Source organism: Serpula lacrymans, assembly GCF_000218685.1.
Source record: "Serpula lacrymans var. lacrymans S7.9 unplaced genomic scaffold SERLAscaffold_3, whole genome shotgun sequence".
Lineage (NCBI taxonomy): Eukaryota > Fungi > Basidiomycota > Agaricomycetes > Boletales > Serpulaceae > Serpula > Serpula lacrymans.
The window spans coordinates 2359096-2376398 of NW_006763292.1; the positions used below are offsets into that span (position 1 = coordinate 2359096).

A 17303-nucleotide genomic window follows, 5' to 3' on the forward strand; every position below is an offset into this window, starting at 1 on the left:
TTATTTGGATAATTTTTTGCGACAGAGGTGATTCGCTCTGATTCGCTCAGCTGAAACAGTACGTCTTCCTCCACATTTCTTCTTTTTTGGCTTTCTGGCTGGCAGATCTTTCCTCGATTTCTGAAGCTCATGTGTAGGATGTTTCTCTAGTGAGATATGCTAGTATGTTGTAAATGGCGCAGCTATGCTTTAGTGACCGACTTCGACCAACACTATGTTCGACTAATACCAGGCCATTTTCGAATGATCGAGAGGAATAAATTGGCAACAACTCTTTCAATAATTCCTATTCGACCGGGAAAGACGAGTCATCACCGATCAACATGAGCTCACCTCGAGGTCTGCGATTACCTTCTTTTGATCTCTAGTCATGCCCTTGGGCGCCTCTTCCTTTGGATTCTGATAAAAGGCCACGCAGCCACAACCTGGGCCTGAAGTCCCGAAGAATCTTTTCTCGTTTTTTCTGCCTTCACGATGCCCGACCACAAATCACTCCAGTATATCATTCACCATGTCTTTTTACCTCCACAGCTACCTCAAGGGGACGATACCAGCGTAGCTTGCGATCACGCATTATCAAGCCTCGTTCTCAGCTCTGCGGAGAGATTCCAGAGAGCTACGGCTCTACAACTGGGGATTCAATGGAACCCTATTTGCAAGATGCTGTCCCAGTTATGCGAATCCATGAAGTTACAGGTCCTTCCTGCCGATTTGGTTGAAAAACAAATGAAGGAAATGAAGTCGGGAGGTGAGGTGTCTTTAGGCTGAAAACTGAAGTGATACAAACTGCATCTCGTAGATATTCTCGTGTTCTTGATAAGGGCTCAGAATGCTGCCATTATTCTCAGAAAATATGACAGCGAGACCACCTTCGAGTCTTTTGAATTGTCGCCCACCACTGCAGCAGTCATGGGTACGCATGGAAAATTACTCTGCTCTTACCCTGGACCTGCCATCTCAGTACCTTCCACTGTCGCCGACGATCCAAAGTTTCAAGAAGAGTTTTCTCTTTTCCTTGCAAAGATGAACACTGATGTGTTGGATGACGCGGTGGCGACGACTAGGAAAGCTAAGTCTAACGTACGAGAAGAAAGGGAGACAACAGATCCTCGCTACATCATCCAGCTTCTCACCGGCATCTTACGTGGCGTAGGACGAATAGCAGAAATTCCTCGCATCAGGAAGAGAATAGGAGATGATGTTTTATGGAACGATGCGAGGTTGCCTTGGCGGCGGTCTCCACTCTGGCTTGCTATCAGAGTAACAATGCAGACAACGCTTGTGCGAAGAGATAAGGATGGTAATGAGTACAAATCATTCATGGCATTCTTTATGGCCAGCATCCTTCGAATGGCGTCGAAATGTGATATGCAAAGCGACGTACTCTTTTGCATGAGAGCAAAACTATCTCGTCGCTTATACAAGCTTAAAAGCAACGCTTTGCCTTTCGTTTCTGATGCAGTCAACCAAGTGGCAGACGAAGTTGAGAGTATACTGACAGGGCGATGGAGGTCGGTGCAGGAAGCTCAGGAAACGTCATCGCGCTGGGCTCCTCAGGAGCTCAATTTTATCGAAGATACTTGTCTTTCTCTCACGAACAGCCGGGATCACCTCAAGCGCGTTATGTTGGATCGATCTCCACAAAAATCGTTGTCAGCGTTTCAGCCTAGCCACTCTCCACGAACTCGTGGCATCGAACATTTCCTGAGTGTCGACAAAAATCGTTTAGCAAATATCTTCCAGACCGAGCCATTCACGGCACTGGCAGACTTCGAGTTATCAATTGAGGAAGGTTTTGACAAATGGATCGATGACGTTGCCCCGAACGATCGCCACTCTGCATGTGCTGTCATTTCTAACTGCATGGAAGAATACTTCACTCAAGCCCAAAAGCACTATGCGCACAATCCGGAAGATATGTCAATAATGATCCTAACTCTGCTGGAACTGTGGGTGGGGATGGACAAGCTGGCCGTGTTGGAGCATAGACTCTTGGCCGACTACTCTCCTGAAGTCCCTGCAAACCTTCCAGAGCTTTTACTTCTGCGGAAATCTGGTTCTCTGTATAGACTTGATCAGATACAGCACTATCTAAACAGCCGTGCCCACAGGGCACAGTCCGGCCAGTCAGTATTTACCGACGGCGTTCGTGCACAGAGTTTTTCTGTTCGCTTTTTCGAATCTTCAGCTAAGCATCAGGAACTAAAGCGTCAAATCGAACGGGATGCCGCGCACGTGAGGGACCAAAAGGTCATAGAGATGCAAGATAAGAATGCGGAACATGAAAGGCTTACTGAGGAGGCTCGCAACCTCGAACATATTTATATCGAAAATAGACTTGGCGAAGAGATCCACAATAAGCCAGGTTGCTCCAAGTGCTCCAAAGAGAAGAAAATTGCGGGCTTAAAGATTCAAGTACATGAGTGGCCACTGCCTGAAGATACGACACGGGCGAAGGCTGTCGTTTTCGAGCTAGACTGTCCAATCACTTTCAGCATCTGGAGGTCTACTACGTACAACCTTCTATCCAATATCCTCACCCCTGCCCTGTCCCGAACCAGTATAGCCTCTCCTCCGACCATCTTGACTGGATACTCTGCGCTGATTCCCTACTTGACTTCTATTCCAAGCCGGCGGATCACACTGGCATCAACAACCAAGCCTTTCACAAAATCTCATTATCAATATATACCAATACCTTCTTCCGAGCCTCGGGTCTGTCTCCCAAATGCCCTATCTTTCAGGCTTTTCGATGTATCGGGAAGCAGATGGGCTGCCAACGCGTTCACTCAATGTACTCGAATCGAACGGTTCTGTATACCTAATCTCCCTGCTGGGCCGTACCAGAGCTTGCAATACACGGTCGATGGGACGTCGCATTCCTCAAACACCGTTCTTTCTAATCAATCCCAGTGCCATAAAGAGCTCACAATTCACGAGTTCATTGCATTCGGGTCTCTACGCAGTGGACCATTGCTTCAGTGGATGAACATATTGAGGGAATTACACGCACGCACGTTGAATCTTCGTCGGGAGGAGGTCTACACCCTCATGACTCAAGCTGCGTGGCAGGTGGGCCCAACGTCAGGCGATGGAGTAAGGGAGTGGCATGTTGATCTAGTAGATGTGAAGTTTTCAAGCGCCTTGTTGGACGAACTGGAGAACTTTGTAGTCACCGTGGAAGAGAATTGGCTCGAAGACGTGTCGATGAGGACAATTATTGCACTAGCTTGTCGCTTGCTCTCAGTGGCTACCGACGACAGCATAACAGGCAGGACATACACGTTGCTGCGTAAAGTTCGTGTCATCACCTTCCGTTGGATTCAGCAACTGTCTAAAAAACTTCACACGATCGACAACGACCCGGACATGCAAACCCAGGAATTCCAAAGTCGAATTCGTGACCTGGCAGCCACCTGTAGAGCAACATATGACGTCGAAAAGAAACATCTACGATTTCTCTTACGTTCCTCGGAAGATGAGACCACGCTACTTCAGTGTGCTATCGCGCTTCATGATAACATGCCTTCAAATCTCCAGATGGTATCCCCTGAATCCAAGAGGTTGTTAGATCGTGATTGGCGCCTATCACATTTTCTGGAAGGGGTGTTGTCCCAGCGCATTATAGCAGATGGTAGTGGGCTTAACGATGCTATTTTAGCTGTGTGGCCAGGGTACCGTCCTGGGGTATTCTGGAGTCGCTTACAGCATCCACATGAACGCTGGCTTATCTCTTTGACCAGTGAAAGTGACAACCAACGTTCACAAACAGTACACTTCAATCTCTTTGAAGGGCAATTACTCATAGATGGGAAGCCCTTGGGTCGACTTCCATCTAGCATCATCCGACATCCAACGTACTCTATGCTGTTTGGACAGGTAGACTTCGAATCTTCTCTCCGTTCGAAGTAAAGCTAATATTTTGCTCTAGAAAGTACTTGACATTGTCCCTTCTGATATTCAAGGGATGGAGTTTGTAACGCGTGGAAAGGTATATGATCGGCAGGTATGTAGCCCTTTTGTATTCTGTGATGAAAAAAAAAACAAATAATATACCGATCCAGGTGTATTTTTCCCTACGAAAACTTGGTAAGGAACTTGTGGTTCGAACAAAGCAAGGGGCAGAGCTTCTTGAATTTATTCCACGAACTACATTTCTCAACGATTTACCGAAGTTACTTGTCGAAGATCATACACACTGGTTGAATTTACACACTGGGGAACTTCAAATCCGACCTGATCATTGTATGTGGGAACCAGCGCACGATATCTGGTGCATTCAGTTTTCCCTCGATGGTCACTCCTTCATGAAGAGTGGTCTATCACATTTGATCGATATCCGTAGTCCTACCTTTCGGATGATGGCAGATCGCCTGAAGGGTCTAGAATATCCAGAGAATTTGCTCGTCACCCATAAACCTCTCGCCGAAAACTCTGGCCCTTCTCTAGTCGTCGATTTGCTCCGCTTCAGACTGTCATTTTTTGTGGATACTAATTATCATCTCCAAAGCCGCAATCTGCGTGGGATGGTAGTAGATTCAAATCAGTCAGCTGGTACTTTATTTGGACTTCGCAATCAGCTCCTGCTGCGATCGAGCGATCAAGATCTTAAATATCATTCGCGTCATAGATATGTTCTTATCCCGCATGGCCAGCTCTCCTTTCAGAGACAAGGTCATCATATAACGATCGAAATCGATACGCAGAAGCAGCATCGAGTCCAGCATCATCGTTACAAAGTTGACACTGTTCTAGGATGTCTTGTTGGCAACGTCAGTTTGACAAACAAGCTATACAAAGCCTATCTCCATGCTCTTAGCAGTAGCTGTCTACCTGATCCTTTGACTGGTCGTACAGGCACCGAAGAGGCTCTGTATGACTTGAGCTCTGCTGGTTGCCAGTCGTTCCAAGCTCTAGGAGCAGCTGATATAGAGCTTCTGCACCAGATAGGTGCTCTCACCACGAACCGCACTTTCTATCCAGCACATCTAAAACGAATGCAGAAGGTGGAATGGGGTAAAATTTCGCCTCTTGCCCAACATCATGGATTTTACGCAATGACAAACACGATCCTTGAATTCGCAAATCGTATTCAGGTGTTTGAAGAGAAGCCCATCAAAATTCATTGCAGCGATCGCAATACCCACTTACTTCAGCGTGCTGCTTTGCGGAATGCTATGTTTTACCCGCAAGAATTTACACAACCACTTCCACCTCACAACGGAGACTTGGAATATGATAACAGAGCCTCGGTTGGTGATGCAGAGGCCTCAGCATGTGATGTCGCTTCTTTGATTTACCAATGGCCCTTACGCTTGGCCACTTCCCATCACTTGCTTGACATATTTCAACAGTGGAAACACGTTTCGGGCCCTCAGACTCTTGCAACTCCACGGTATGATAGCGACTGGTTTGAGATAAAGTTATCCGAAACATGGATCTCTCTGTATGATCTATTTCGGAGAAGTACAAGGCAGGAGGTCCAATACCAGCTATTATTTTCACTATCTGCTATGGTTTACGGCTCTCCAAGTACTCGAAACTACATCGACACATTGCTCGCATTCGCCACAAATCCTGATTTCAAAACCATCCGTCCACCTTTGTATTCGTCATATGATTTGAGAGATGGGTTTAAACCACAACAGGAGGTCCTGCTTAAACTCGTTACATCCTGCGCTCATCCGTTTGAGCGCAGTCCTGAGGTGGACTTAGAAGCGCTCGAAGGAGAGAGCAAGACTTCTTTGAAGTTCCGTCGTCATAGAATTTACGAAGAGCAGAAAATATCTCATGTGAGGAAGGCAGTAGAAGATCTTATTTCCCAATGGCCATGCGACAAACCAACTTGCCCGTCATTTATTTCCACAACACGATTCAATTCCCCCACTCTTATGCAGAAAGTTAAACTTTTGTTCCTTAGCTGTTATAAGAACAAATATCTTTGGGAATATACAGTGCAAGTACAAGTGGTTCTAGATCGCGCGTATACATCAACGCTAATCGAAAAACGACCTTACCGGTATCGACCTTCTTTTTCTGGTAATAAAAATCACTGCAGCAACAGTATCACATTTATCGAACTTTTCGATCGCAATGTTCCAGATCTTGATCCACCACCTAGGGAGCTGCCAAAAATTCCTGAATCAATGAAAGAAAAGGCCATTCCGAAATCAACAAAGGGGTTGCAACGTCTTGTCTCGGAGTTCAGAAATGACGGTGCAAACGCTTTTCATCAGCTTTATGGAGAGAATCTGGCGGAAAGTTGGCGGACAATGGGCCAGCAATCTTCAGATGGTTACCCTTCCCGTATATCTTACTCCAGATCAGTGCTCCAGTCCTATCTTGAACAGTGCGAAAAGCACTTCTTAGGTATATTATGCGCAATTCACCAAGTCATGTCACCTCAAACTCCAGCTGAACGCGCCCTGTTAACTGCGGGACAGTGGCCACGTATCACAATAAGATCACTTCTGCGGAAGCTCGTGCCCACCTCCGATACAGCTCTCACGATTGAATGGAAATCGGTGCTTAGTGCTTTGGCGGAATCGCTGATCCTCTTCCAGCGCTCTCAGAGATTGTTGGCGTTTGCCATGAGTCACAAGCACGAGGAATTTTATAAAGAATTGGAGAATACTGGATATGGCGTTTATGATTCTTCATTATACCCAGCCTGGCTTTTGATCCAGGTAAGTAGTATGTTGCGCTAAAATAATATCTTCATACTGACAACGAATAAAGATAGAAAATCACTTTCGTGTTCGACCTATCCAGGCTGAAGTGGCTCGGGAGATGATGTCACCGGCATCTGGACATAATACAACTCTGCAGCTAAACATGGGAGAAGGTAAATCATCCGTAATTGTGCCCATAGCAGCAGCAGCATTAGCAGACGGCGATAAGCTGGTACGGGTAGTGGCGTTGAAATCTTTGGCTACTCAGATGTTTCAGTTATTGGTCGAGCGCTTGGGTGGCCTAACAAACCGACGGATTTTTTACATGCCTTTCTCGCGGTCGATCAAGCTGGATTATACCAAGGTTCAACTGATCCAGAAGATGTATGAGGAATGCAGAAGAGTGGGCGGTATTCTGGTCATTCAGCCTGATCATATCTTATCTTACAAGTTGATGAGCGTGGACCAGCACCTGGCCTCCAGATCAGATGTGGCGAAGGGGTTACTCGAATCCCAGCTATGGCTAGAGTCGCACACCCGGGATATCCTTGATGAAAGCGATGAGATTTTGCATGTCCGGTACCAGTTAGTATACACCATCGGATCGCAACAACATCTCGAGGGCTTTCCTGAGAGATGGACCACCACACAACAAATACTTTCGCTTGCACGAAAACATGCTCCTCTTTTACAGCAGAAGTACCCTTTGGGCATAGAAGTACAGCAGAGCCCATTCCACGTTTTCCCCCAAATCCGGATCTTGCAAGCCGATGCTGGCGAGGCACTTATTTCTATGATTGCTCAATGTGTGTCAGAAGGAGACCTAGCTAACTTCCATTTCGGTCAATTACCCCTCTCTATTCGCCAGATCGTGTCGACGTTCATTACTAGGTCAAATTTATTGCCAGAGCATATTCAGGTTATCAAAGGCTACTGTCAGGGTAGCGGTTTGTGGAAGGGCCTTTTGTTACTTCGGGGACTATTGGCTCATGGTATCCTTGTGTATGCTCTGAGAGAACGTCGATGGAGAGTGGATTACGGTCTGGATTTGCAGCGATCAATGCTAGCAGTCCCTTACCGTGCCAAAGACGTCCCCGCTGTTAGAGCAGAATTTGGACATCCTGACGTTGCTGTCATCTTGACATGTCTCAGTTATTACTATGGGGGCTTGTCGGAGAAGGAGTTGGACATATGTTTCCAGCTTTTGCAGAAAGTCGACAATCCCCCCGTGGAATATGAAGAGTGGATTCGCGGATGCGATGTCCCTGACACGTTACGTCACATCAGCGGGCTCAACGCCAGGTCTGCGGAGCAGCGTAATCGATATTTGATTCCATTGTTCCAACAGAACCAGGCAGTTGTTGATTTTTATCTGTCTCGGGTAGTTTTCCCGAAGGAAGCCAAGGAATTCCCGCAAAAGCTAGCCACATCTGGTTGGGATATCGCAGAAAGAAAGTCACAAATCACTACTGGCTTTAGCGGAACGAACGACAATCGTTTCCTCCTGCCAACTTCCATATTGCAGCATGATCCCCCGCACCAGAAAAGTACCAATGCAAAGGTCCTTAGCTACCTCCTAAAAGAAGAAAATAATCGTTACATGTGTATGAAAAACCGAGCTGGAGAACATTCGTTGACTGAGAGCTTTCTCAAGGTCTTGGTCAATCAAAGTCCAGAAATCCGGGTGTTACTTGACGTCGGCGCCCAGATGCTAGAGCTACAAAATCGCGATTTGGCAATTCTCTGGCTATCTCTGAAAACTGATGCCCAAGCAGCCATATTCTTCAATGAGAGCGATGAACTAACTGTAGTGGATCGAGAAAGCAATTCAGAGCTATTCATATCCTCTCCTTACAACCAACAGTTGGATCAATGTTTGCTATACCTGGATGATGCACATACCAGAGGTACCGACGTAAAGCTGCCTGCGGGATTCCGGGCTGCTGTCACGTTAGGCCCAAAAGTTACCAAGGACAGGCTTGCACAAGGTTGGTTTTCAACTACTAGGGATTTATCATGATTAAAATTTAAATTAGGTTGTATGCGAATGCGAAAACTTGGTAATGGGCACTCTGTCATGTTTTTCGCGCCTTTGGAAGTGGACAGGAGAATCCGTGACGCTGCCAAGAAAGCGGCTGATGAGCAAATTGATGCGTTGGATATTCTTCGATGGGTGATGTACGAGACATGTACGGATATTCAGCAGCGTGCTTCTCAATGGGCACAGCAAGGCGTTGACCACCGGGTTCGCGCAGCAGCCTGGTCTAGATTCTCCTCCGGTGACATTTCTCCCAAAGGATTGGCGTCTGCATGGTTACAACAGGAGGCCAGAACATTGGAAGAGATGTACGGTTTGGATTTGTCGCATACTCATGCAGCTTTTGATATTCCTGAACTTCGCGCGAGATGCATACAGCTCGGCGTACTATCCATCAGAGCGGCTGGAATGGAAGAGGAGCAAGAAAGAGAGGTCGTTCACGAGATTGAACGTGAACGGCAAATCGAAAGGCCTCCTAAGGCAACTGCGGCTCTGCATCATGTCCACAAAGATGTGCAACACTTTGTTCGAACTGGTGTCATACCAGCGGGATCGCTCGCTATCAAACCTGCTTTCACTACATTGGCTGGAACGAACGTCATGTTCAACGATAGCCTTACATGGACACCGAATCTCCTAGTTACCGCGGACTTTGCGACCGTCATTCAAAGTCGTGCCCCTCAAAACGCTCAAGATTACCTGCGGCCCACTCACTGGATTCTCTCAGCTCAATTCCAGGACAGTTTACTTCTCCTCGTCGTGAGCCCTCACGAAGCGAACGAGCTGCTTCCCGAAATACGAGGAAGAAAAAAAGTTCGCCTTCATATCTATGCGCCAAGAGTGACCCAAACAATGAAACCATGTGACGATCTCAAGCTATACTGCATTCCTCCATTGCCAGCTATATGGGCTGTACCACCTGCATTGACAACTCAGCTTAATCTATGGGCTGGTCAGCTCTACCTACCGAACTACGAGACGTACGAGCGACTCTGTGGATTTTTAGGCATATACTCAAAAGAGACGAGTAATGCTGTTACTCAGAGCGACGGGTTTATCAAACCAATAGACCGACCCACCGATATACGGTTTTTTTCACCGTTCCGTCAAAGTCCGGTACCTTGCCTGAAAGCTCTGATCGGATTGCGTCGGAAGGGAATGGGCTTCTTGCCCACACACATGGGGAAAATACTACAAGGGAGACTGCTAACTGACGAGGACTTCGACCCATGATATATATCCACAATAGAGTGATGTTACCTTGACTTAGTTGTTTGGTTCAAATATAGCGACTATACTTTACCGACTGGAAATCAAAGGTCCATTAAACCCACTGAACAGTGGGAAGCTAGCCTGTCTATAGACAATGAGAATGGAAGGCTGAAAAGCACGTAAAAAACTAACCAGGAAAGTGATCGGGCGTGCATGTCGGATAACTAGTTAAATATTACCTCGCGGCCGTTGTCTTTCTGGAATTTGCCACCTTATTACTTAGCTATAGTTCGTGAGCCTGCAAATTATAAGTGCTGAAAAACTAGACGTACCTGAGGGTAGTTTGCATGGCTATCTTGACCGTCATTCACATGATCTAAACCCCAGCCGAAATCCATAAACTTGTGCGTTCCGGAACACAGCTTATTTGACAATACGTCGCTTAGCTTGTCAAATATTATCCTGGAACGGATTACAGAACCACCAGACTCCTCCGATGTATGACAGGTGGTGCGAAAAGATATTCACAAGGTACGAGAATAATAGGTTGATATGAAGGTTTTTGTGATTGCTCTAGACATCGGTATAGTACTAAACAACACCCGAGGCGGCAGGAAGAACAGAGTCTTCGTCGCGACCTGTTTGAACAGAAAACAGTCTTGAAAACTTGCTTCGGGAGAGCTTCCAGAATATCGAACATACCTTCGTAGAACTTCTGCAGGAATGTCCGCTGGGGTCTATCTTTGTTTTTCAGCAGGATACCCATAACGTGATCCGTCTGTTTCCAGCAATTAATCGTCTCCTGATACTCCAGTCTGCCTTTCTGAATTAATATATCTATGACGCGCTGATCCGTAACGTATCGATTCTGTTCGAATTGCTGTCTGATGCAGTGTCTTACGAACTGCGGCGAAACGCTCAAAGCATACAGAGAAACAATTTCTGGTGCCTGCAATAACTCGGTCAAAGTCGGGACAAAGAAATACAAGTAATAACTGGACAGACAGCACGATACCAGTCTCTGTAAAGGTCGATAACTCGCTGTCTGGCTTCAGCAGGGCTGCTCGACAACCGGGTTACCTGCGCAAGGCGGGATGGGATGGTGGTCATGGCTGAACGGATATAAACCTTAACCTCACAAGCAGAGAGACCTCCGTTGATTCCAAACTCCGCCTTGTATATTTCGATAATATCTGAATTTGGATAATCTCGGTGCGCTATCAGCCGATAACAGGATCGTGACTCCAGGTCTCCAGCCCAAAAGGCTTTCTTTTGTTCTACTCCCATCCAAGACAGAAATAATGGTCAGAGGCTCAGGTATGAGGCATATATGGATATTGGAGAAATACGGGACTGATGTTCTTGCCAGGCAAGTATAAGACAAAGCGTGGAGGTGGCAGGAACTTCAGGTAAGAATTAAAGGGCGTCTCAGTGTTCAATTCCTTATCTTCGGCGGTTCAGCAAAAATCTGGTCCTAGATGAAGATGGGACTGCTGTTTCTACGGACAAACGATGGTAGTTACATGATTTGTCTCATCATTATCGATGTCCACCGATCTAATAGCATCTGCGCGCAGGGCACGCCGTGGCGAAAAAGAAGAGGACGGCTCTGACAGTTCTGAAGAGGAGGAGGAGGAGGAAGAGGAGGAAGAATCAGATGAGGAAGAAGCACCCGGTACAAGCGGTGCAAATCAGCCTGAGCTTAGTCGTACTGAACGGCGGGAGCTGAAGAAGAAGCAAGCAGCCCAAAAGCAACAACAGCAGGACGGCGAAGAAGAAGATCCTGATCTAGTCAACCCAAATCATGTCGGGAAAAAACTCAATATTTCTGATCTAGGTGCACCCCGTGAAATGTCCCGAAGGGAGAGGTGTGTTTTTGCTTGCCTTGTCTGACCAATCTTGTAACCACATCGAACAACCCCAGGGAGGCGAAAGAGAAACAGGAAGCGAAGGATCATTATTGGAAGGTGAGTTTGTCTCAGACTCACTCGAAAATTCACCAACGTATCTGCTCTACTTTACAGCTCCATGTGCAAGGAAAAACAGAACAGGCCAAAACAGACCTTGCTCGATTGGCCAAGATCCGCGCAGAGCGCGAGGCTGCTCAAGCGAAGAGGAAAGCTGAGACTGAAGGTCAGCACTTTTTTCGACACAGACAGCACACCAAGTTAACATTGATTTACAGCCAAGACCGCAGAAATTGAGGCTAAGAAGACTGCAGCTGCAAACGGAAAGCGCATTTAATATGTTTTGTTATACTATCAAGTGTACCGATATGAACGACTGTCTGTTGTCGGGCAATTTCCCCTGTGGGCCTTGTACCATATATCCCAAAGTCGTTTGACAATCTCAGGATATTGTAAGTACATCTTTGTTTTTTAGCATTCAATCAACTTCAAACGACATAAGACAACTGCCGTGGCCATCGCCCATATGATCTAATGATCTAATGATGTTTCAAAGCTTCTGACATCGTCCTTTATTTGTCAGGCGCATTGACTCACATCACACATCACACTATTATTTTAAAAAAGGTGAGATATCTACTTCTAACTTGAATGATAAGAGCCCTACATTACCACTTCGAAATCTACTCTGAACTACAAGGCGAATATCTAAAAAGTAGGTCAATTCCCCACTGGCATGTATGGTTAAAGTTCGCTGGGACATATCTAATAAAACTAAGTGAAACTCAGTCGCTGCCCGAGAGGCTATAGAAATGACTATATTATTTACCTAAGTGAAACTACAATGGATATTAGTTTAAGGTGATCTCTAATAAATGTAATGTAACATACCTCAGCTGCTGCCCAAGAGGCTATAGAAACAACTGAGGTATTTCTATACTAAACCCCCTACTACTTATAGTCGGAGATGCTACTCGCTACAGTATAATGACTCCTAGGAGTACAATTGTGCTCCTAGGAGAACAATGGTGACTCCATGGAGAACAATGGTGACTCCATGGAGAACAATGGCTGCTTTGGCAGAGACCGGGTTTATCTGGTTTTGTCACTCCCACTCGAGTGCAACCGTAGTCCCATAGCTTTAGAGAATTTCCAGTGTTTTTCGTGAGTGAGGGGTTTAGTGAGAATGTCAGCAACCATATCTCCTGTAGGAACATATCTGATTACTGCCTCTCCCTTTGATACTAAGTCATCTCAGATAAAATGATATTTCCGTTGAATGTGTTTTGTGCAAGCATGGAACTGTGGATCTCGTGTAAGAATGATAGCTGCTTGATTGTCACAGTGCAATGTTGTAGGTCCATTTTGAGCATGTCCAATTTCTTCAAAAAATGTCCGAAGCCATGCAAGGTGTTGTCCAGCATTGCTCAATCCAATGTACTCTGACTCCATGGAGGATAAAGCGACCATGCTTTGTCTTTTGCTTGTCCAGGAGATTGCTCCTCGGATGGTGATAAAAACAAACCCTGATGTTGATCGAGACGTGTCTGGGTCTCCAGACCAATCTGCATCTGAATATCCATAGAAATCCATGTCCATGGAGATATCTGTGCCATCATATTGTAGTTCCATGTCCCTGGTTGCTTTCAGATATCAGAGGACACATTTTGCAGCTTCCCAGTGATGGCTCCTTGGAGCTGAGCTATGTCTGCTTAGTATTCCAACAACGTAGGCAATGACTGGGCAGGTTCTGAGCCTACAATTGAGAGGTATGACACTTGACGCTGTCATGCACCAAAGTTGATTGGTAGCATGGACAGGTGTCAATAACGAAGCAAATATTCAAAAAGACTCGCCTTTGTGCCACACAGGCACAGTGCCACTTGGAATAGTAATTAATATTGCCTTTTTCAATTTTGTGGCTGATCAGCACCACCTCTATTAGGCAATCCAGTCGCGCTCACCTTTGCTTTCCATTCAGTACTTTCCGTGTTTCGGCATTTCGGCAAATTTTCGCGTCGCCACTGGCTACACATTGTATTGCGCCCTCGCTTTTGTCGTTTCCTTCACTTCCCTTCCTTTGCCTAGCCCCACCATGGGTCCCTTACTCTCGTTTTTATTCTCACCCGACGGTTGTTTCTGGATCCCCATTTTAGTTCACCTCCTCGTCACCTCCATCCTCCTCATCTTATTTGCTCCCCCATCATTTCTGATGTCACCACTTCCTATCCGCTTCTGTCGCCGATCCATTGACTACCACGTGCCACTGCTGATATCAGCAAAGCCCCGGCGGCCGGTCCAAATAGGGCAACAGGTCCATCTTCATGACATCGATCTGCCATCATATATTATCAAAACATCGGTCGCTCGTCTTGCCTGGTTGGAGCGTGAGTGGGTAGTTTTTGAGCTGGAGAAGGTTCATCCCCTTGCGTTGCCCATGTTCATTGCTGTCCCATTCACTTGGGTACACTTATCTTTTGTCCATCGTCTTCGCTACAGCTACAGCTACCATACGCTGCCTGGGACTCACTTGTTCCAAATTGGAACTACTCCTCTCCCTCCCTCGTTTGATCAGGTGGTCCAACACAACCAGTCCATTGGTAAGGCCATGGAACTGTCGGATTTGGACTAGGTGGTGGACCGGTGGCTCCAGTTTCTTTTTTTTCAGCAGAACATTCATTTACAGTGCAATTAATTTTGATTTTTGAATCATTTTTATGGACACATATTTTTTAGAATGCCTGACTGACAATAAAGGAACTGTGTTGATACTGATAGTGTTTTGCCTTGCCCTTTTTTTACTGTATCTTCCCATGACATCATAATTTTCCTGCTCTCTTTTTGTTATTGGACTTTACTTTATGGCTGTACAAACCTGTGACATTACTCACAGCATTCATTGTTCTATCCCTTTCTTTTCCTTTTTTTGACAATCTTATCCTGTACTACCTACGCAGGATTTGTCAGCATACATTCCTTCCTTCATGTTCTTTCTCATTCTTTTTGCACAGCTATACTGTGCATAGCCTACTTTTCTTTCACTATATAAACCCCTGTATTTTACCTTGTAAAACAACAAGAACTCGATTCCAGACTTCTTCTCTAATCTTAAGCCCACTTTTTACTGCTACTTGTGATCCAGTGTGGTCACAACACTTCCCACTGCTACCACTGTTAATTGCTGTCATTGTCACTTCCCACTTTTGAAGTCATTGTTATCCCTTTTGATTAGAGTCCTTCTGAGCACTACAGTTTGTGCGTCAGGAGCCTGCTATCACTATGAACCTCGTCACCTCGTTATCCTCGTTGTTCTCAAACCTACCTTGTGCTACAATTAGCAAGGTAGTGCTCATCTATACTCGTCACTAAGCCCCTATCTTCTATAAATTCAACTATCCCTCCTCCTCAAAACCCACACTCATACATCTCTGGGTTTTACTTTGAAGGATCTTCATACATACCACCCCACAAACAACCAGAGCACCCACTGTTCTAGGAGGCAAAGCCCATAAACAGGTTCCGTGGAATCTGGGAGGATTGTTTGTTAGTTTGTTTTTGTGTGTGGTTTTCTAACAACAATTCTCATCATCGACAACGCCCTTCAATATGCATCTCGTGTTGCACAATATCTTCCCCTGGAGTGTTTGCGAGGAGCTTTGCTCCATGGGCCATTGGTGTCCATACTGGTTTGCAGTTCTTCATTCCAGTACGCTCCAGAACTGTGTCAATGTATTGGTGTTGCAATAGGGAGATTGTTTTGTTTGAACAATCACGTTGGATTTCTATTCCGAGGATGTATTTTGCTTCTCCAAGGTCCCGCATTTTGAATATGGATTTGAGTTTGGCTTTTGTGATATCCATGAATTTTTGGGATGAAGCTCCTAGGAGGAGGTCATCTACATAGATAACAACAAAGCATATTTGTTTGTTGTCCCGGAATACATAGAGACATGTTTCTGTATTTAGTCTTGTGAAAGCAAGCTCCTGGAGCTTGCGATCAAAGGTTTTGTTCCATGTACGACCAGCTTGCTTTAATCCGTAGATGGATTTCTTCAACCTCCAGCAGTATCCAGGTTGGATAGGAACACCCCCTGGAGGAAGCATGTACAGTTCTTTTTCAAGTTCTCCATTGAGATAAGCTGTGGATACGTCCATTTGATCAAGTTCTAGGTTGTACTTTGCTGCCAGGGCTAGAATAATTTGGATTAACTCTAAGTTTGCAACCGGAGAAAAAACCTCCTGGTAATCAATCCCCTTCCTTTGAGTAAAACCTTGTGCAACAACCCGGAGTTTGTATCTCTCAATGTTTCCGTTTTGATCAAACTTGATCCGGAACACAGGTTTTGATGTGATGGGTTTCACTCCCTTTGGAAGTGGAACAGTGTCATATACTGCATTAGTATTGAGACTTAGGAGTTCCTCCTCCAAGGCAGACTTCCATAATTCTCCATCCGGCGTGATAAGGCTTCCTTTAGTGTCCTTGGAAGGTCTGTGTTAGATAGACCGGTACTTGCTATTCCAGCAAAGAATGTCTCCTCTGTATCAGATGTTTCTTCGTGAACCTCAGGAGTGTTAGGTTTCTCCATGGAGTTGTCATGCTGCTCTTTTTGAGACTGTTCCTCATCTAGAGTCCTTTGATAATCTCGGTTTTTGTCTGCAGGACGGGTCTGGCGACTGCTTTTGCGTACTCCTAGGACTTCAGCAGGTATGACTGCTCTTTTAGGAACTTGTGTAGGTACTCCAGGGAGTAGACACATTTGTGTGTGTGTTGCCCCACTCACTCCTGAAGGTGTTGAATCACTCCTCGGAGGTGTTGGATGCCTTCCAGAAGCTGATCCAATGGACAGGCTGTTTAGCTGTATCCGGACTTTTTCCACATCAGCTGGCTGTATGTTGAGGGGCTGTCCTCCCACTGACTGTGACTCTAATTTGGCTTTCTGTTCAGGTCTTGGTTGTAGAGAGTGTTGTGGAGGGTGTCTTAGCTGATCAGGTGCTCCCACTGCTCTTGGAACGTCTCCACGGAGGTATTGCCCCACTGCTCTCAGAACATCTTCATGCTGATATGGTTCCATTTGCAATTTATTTGGATCTCGGATCTGAGGGTCAGGATCATCCTCCTCCAATGTATTTTGGTCTGGATAGTGAGCATTCTCTGGAATGAGTCCCTCCCACTGATCTGTGCTAGTTTCTGTGTTCCAGGGAGCAGTGTCGTCCTTTTGTACCTTTCCTAATTCATTGAATATGACATGCCGACTGGAAAACACAGTTCGTTTTTCAGTGTCTAGGAGTTTATAGGCTTGCTTTCCATGTGTGTAGCCAATCATTATGGCTTTGCGCCCCTTGGAGTAAAACTTCCCTTGCCTTTTGTCTTTTGGAATCAAAGCATTTGCTTGGCATCCGAAAGGGCGAAATAAAGTTGGATCAACTCTCCTTTTAAACAGTATTTCATATGGGGTCTTTCCATGGAGTCCTGAT

The 17303-nt window shown here is 45.8% G+C and overlaps 2 protein-coding genes across 2 annotated transcripts; one reads left to right on the forward strand and one right to left on the reverse strand.

Annotated features, from left to right (window-relative positions):
- Positions 1-474: 474 nt before the first annotated feature.
- On the forward strand, positions 475-10024 carry SERLADRAFT_413465 (uncharacterized protein; the record flags this gene model as incomplete). Its single annotated transcript, XM_007314773.1, has 8 exons — positions 475-748; positions 800-913; positions 962-3879; positions 3932-4006; positions 4065-4245; positions 4369-6686; positions 6739-8659; positions 8708-10024. 8 exons carry the CDS (start codon positions 475-477, stop codon positions 9940-9942), a joined length of 9036 nt encoding a protein of 3011 aa, XP_007314835.1.
- Positions 10025-10443: 419 nt separating this feature from the next.
- NdufA6 (NdufA6 NADH-ubiquinone oxidoreductase 14.8 kDa subunit) lies at positions 10444-11058 on the reverse strand (the record flags this gene model as incomplete). Its single annotated transcript, XM_007314774.1, has 3 exons — positions 10444-10559; positions 10624-10870; positions 10927-11058. The coding sequence occupies 3 exons, from the start codon at positions 11029-11031 to the stop codon at positions 10513-10515; spliced, it is 399 nt and encodes a 132-aa protein (XP_007314836.1).
- Positions 11059-17303: the final 6245 nt, after the last annotated feature.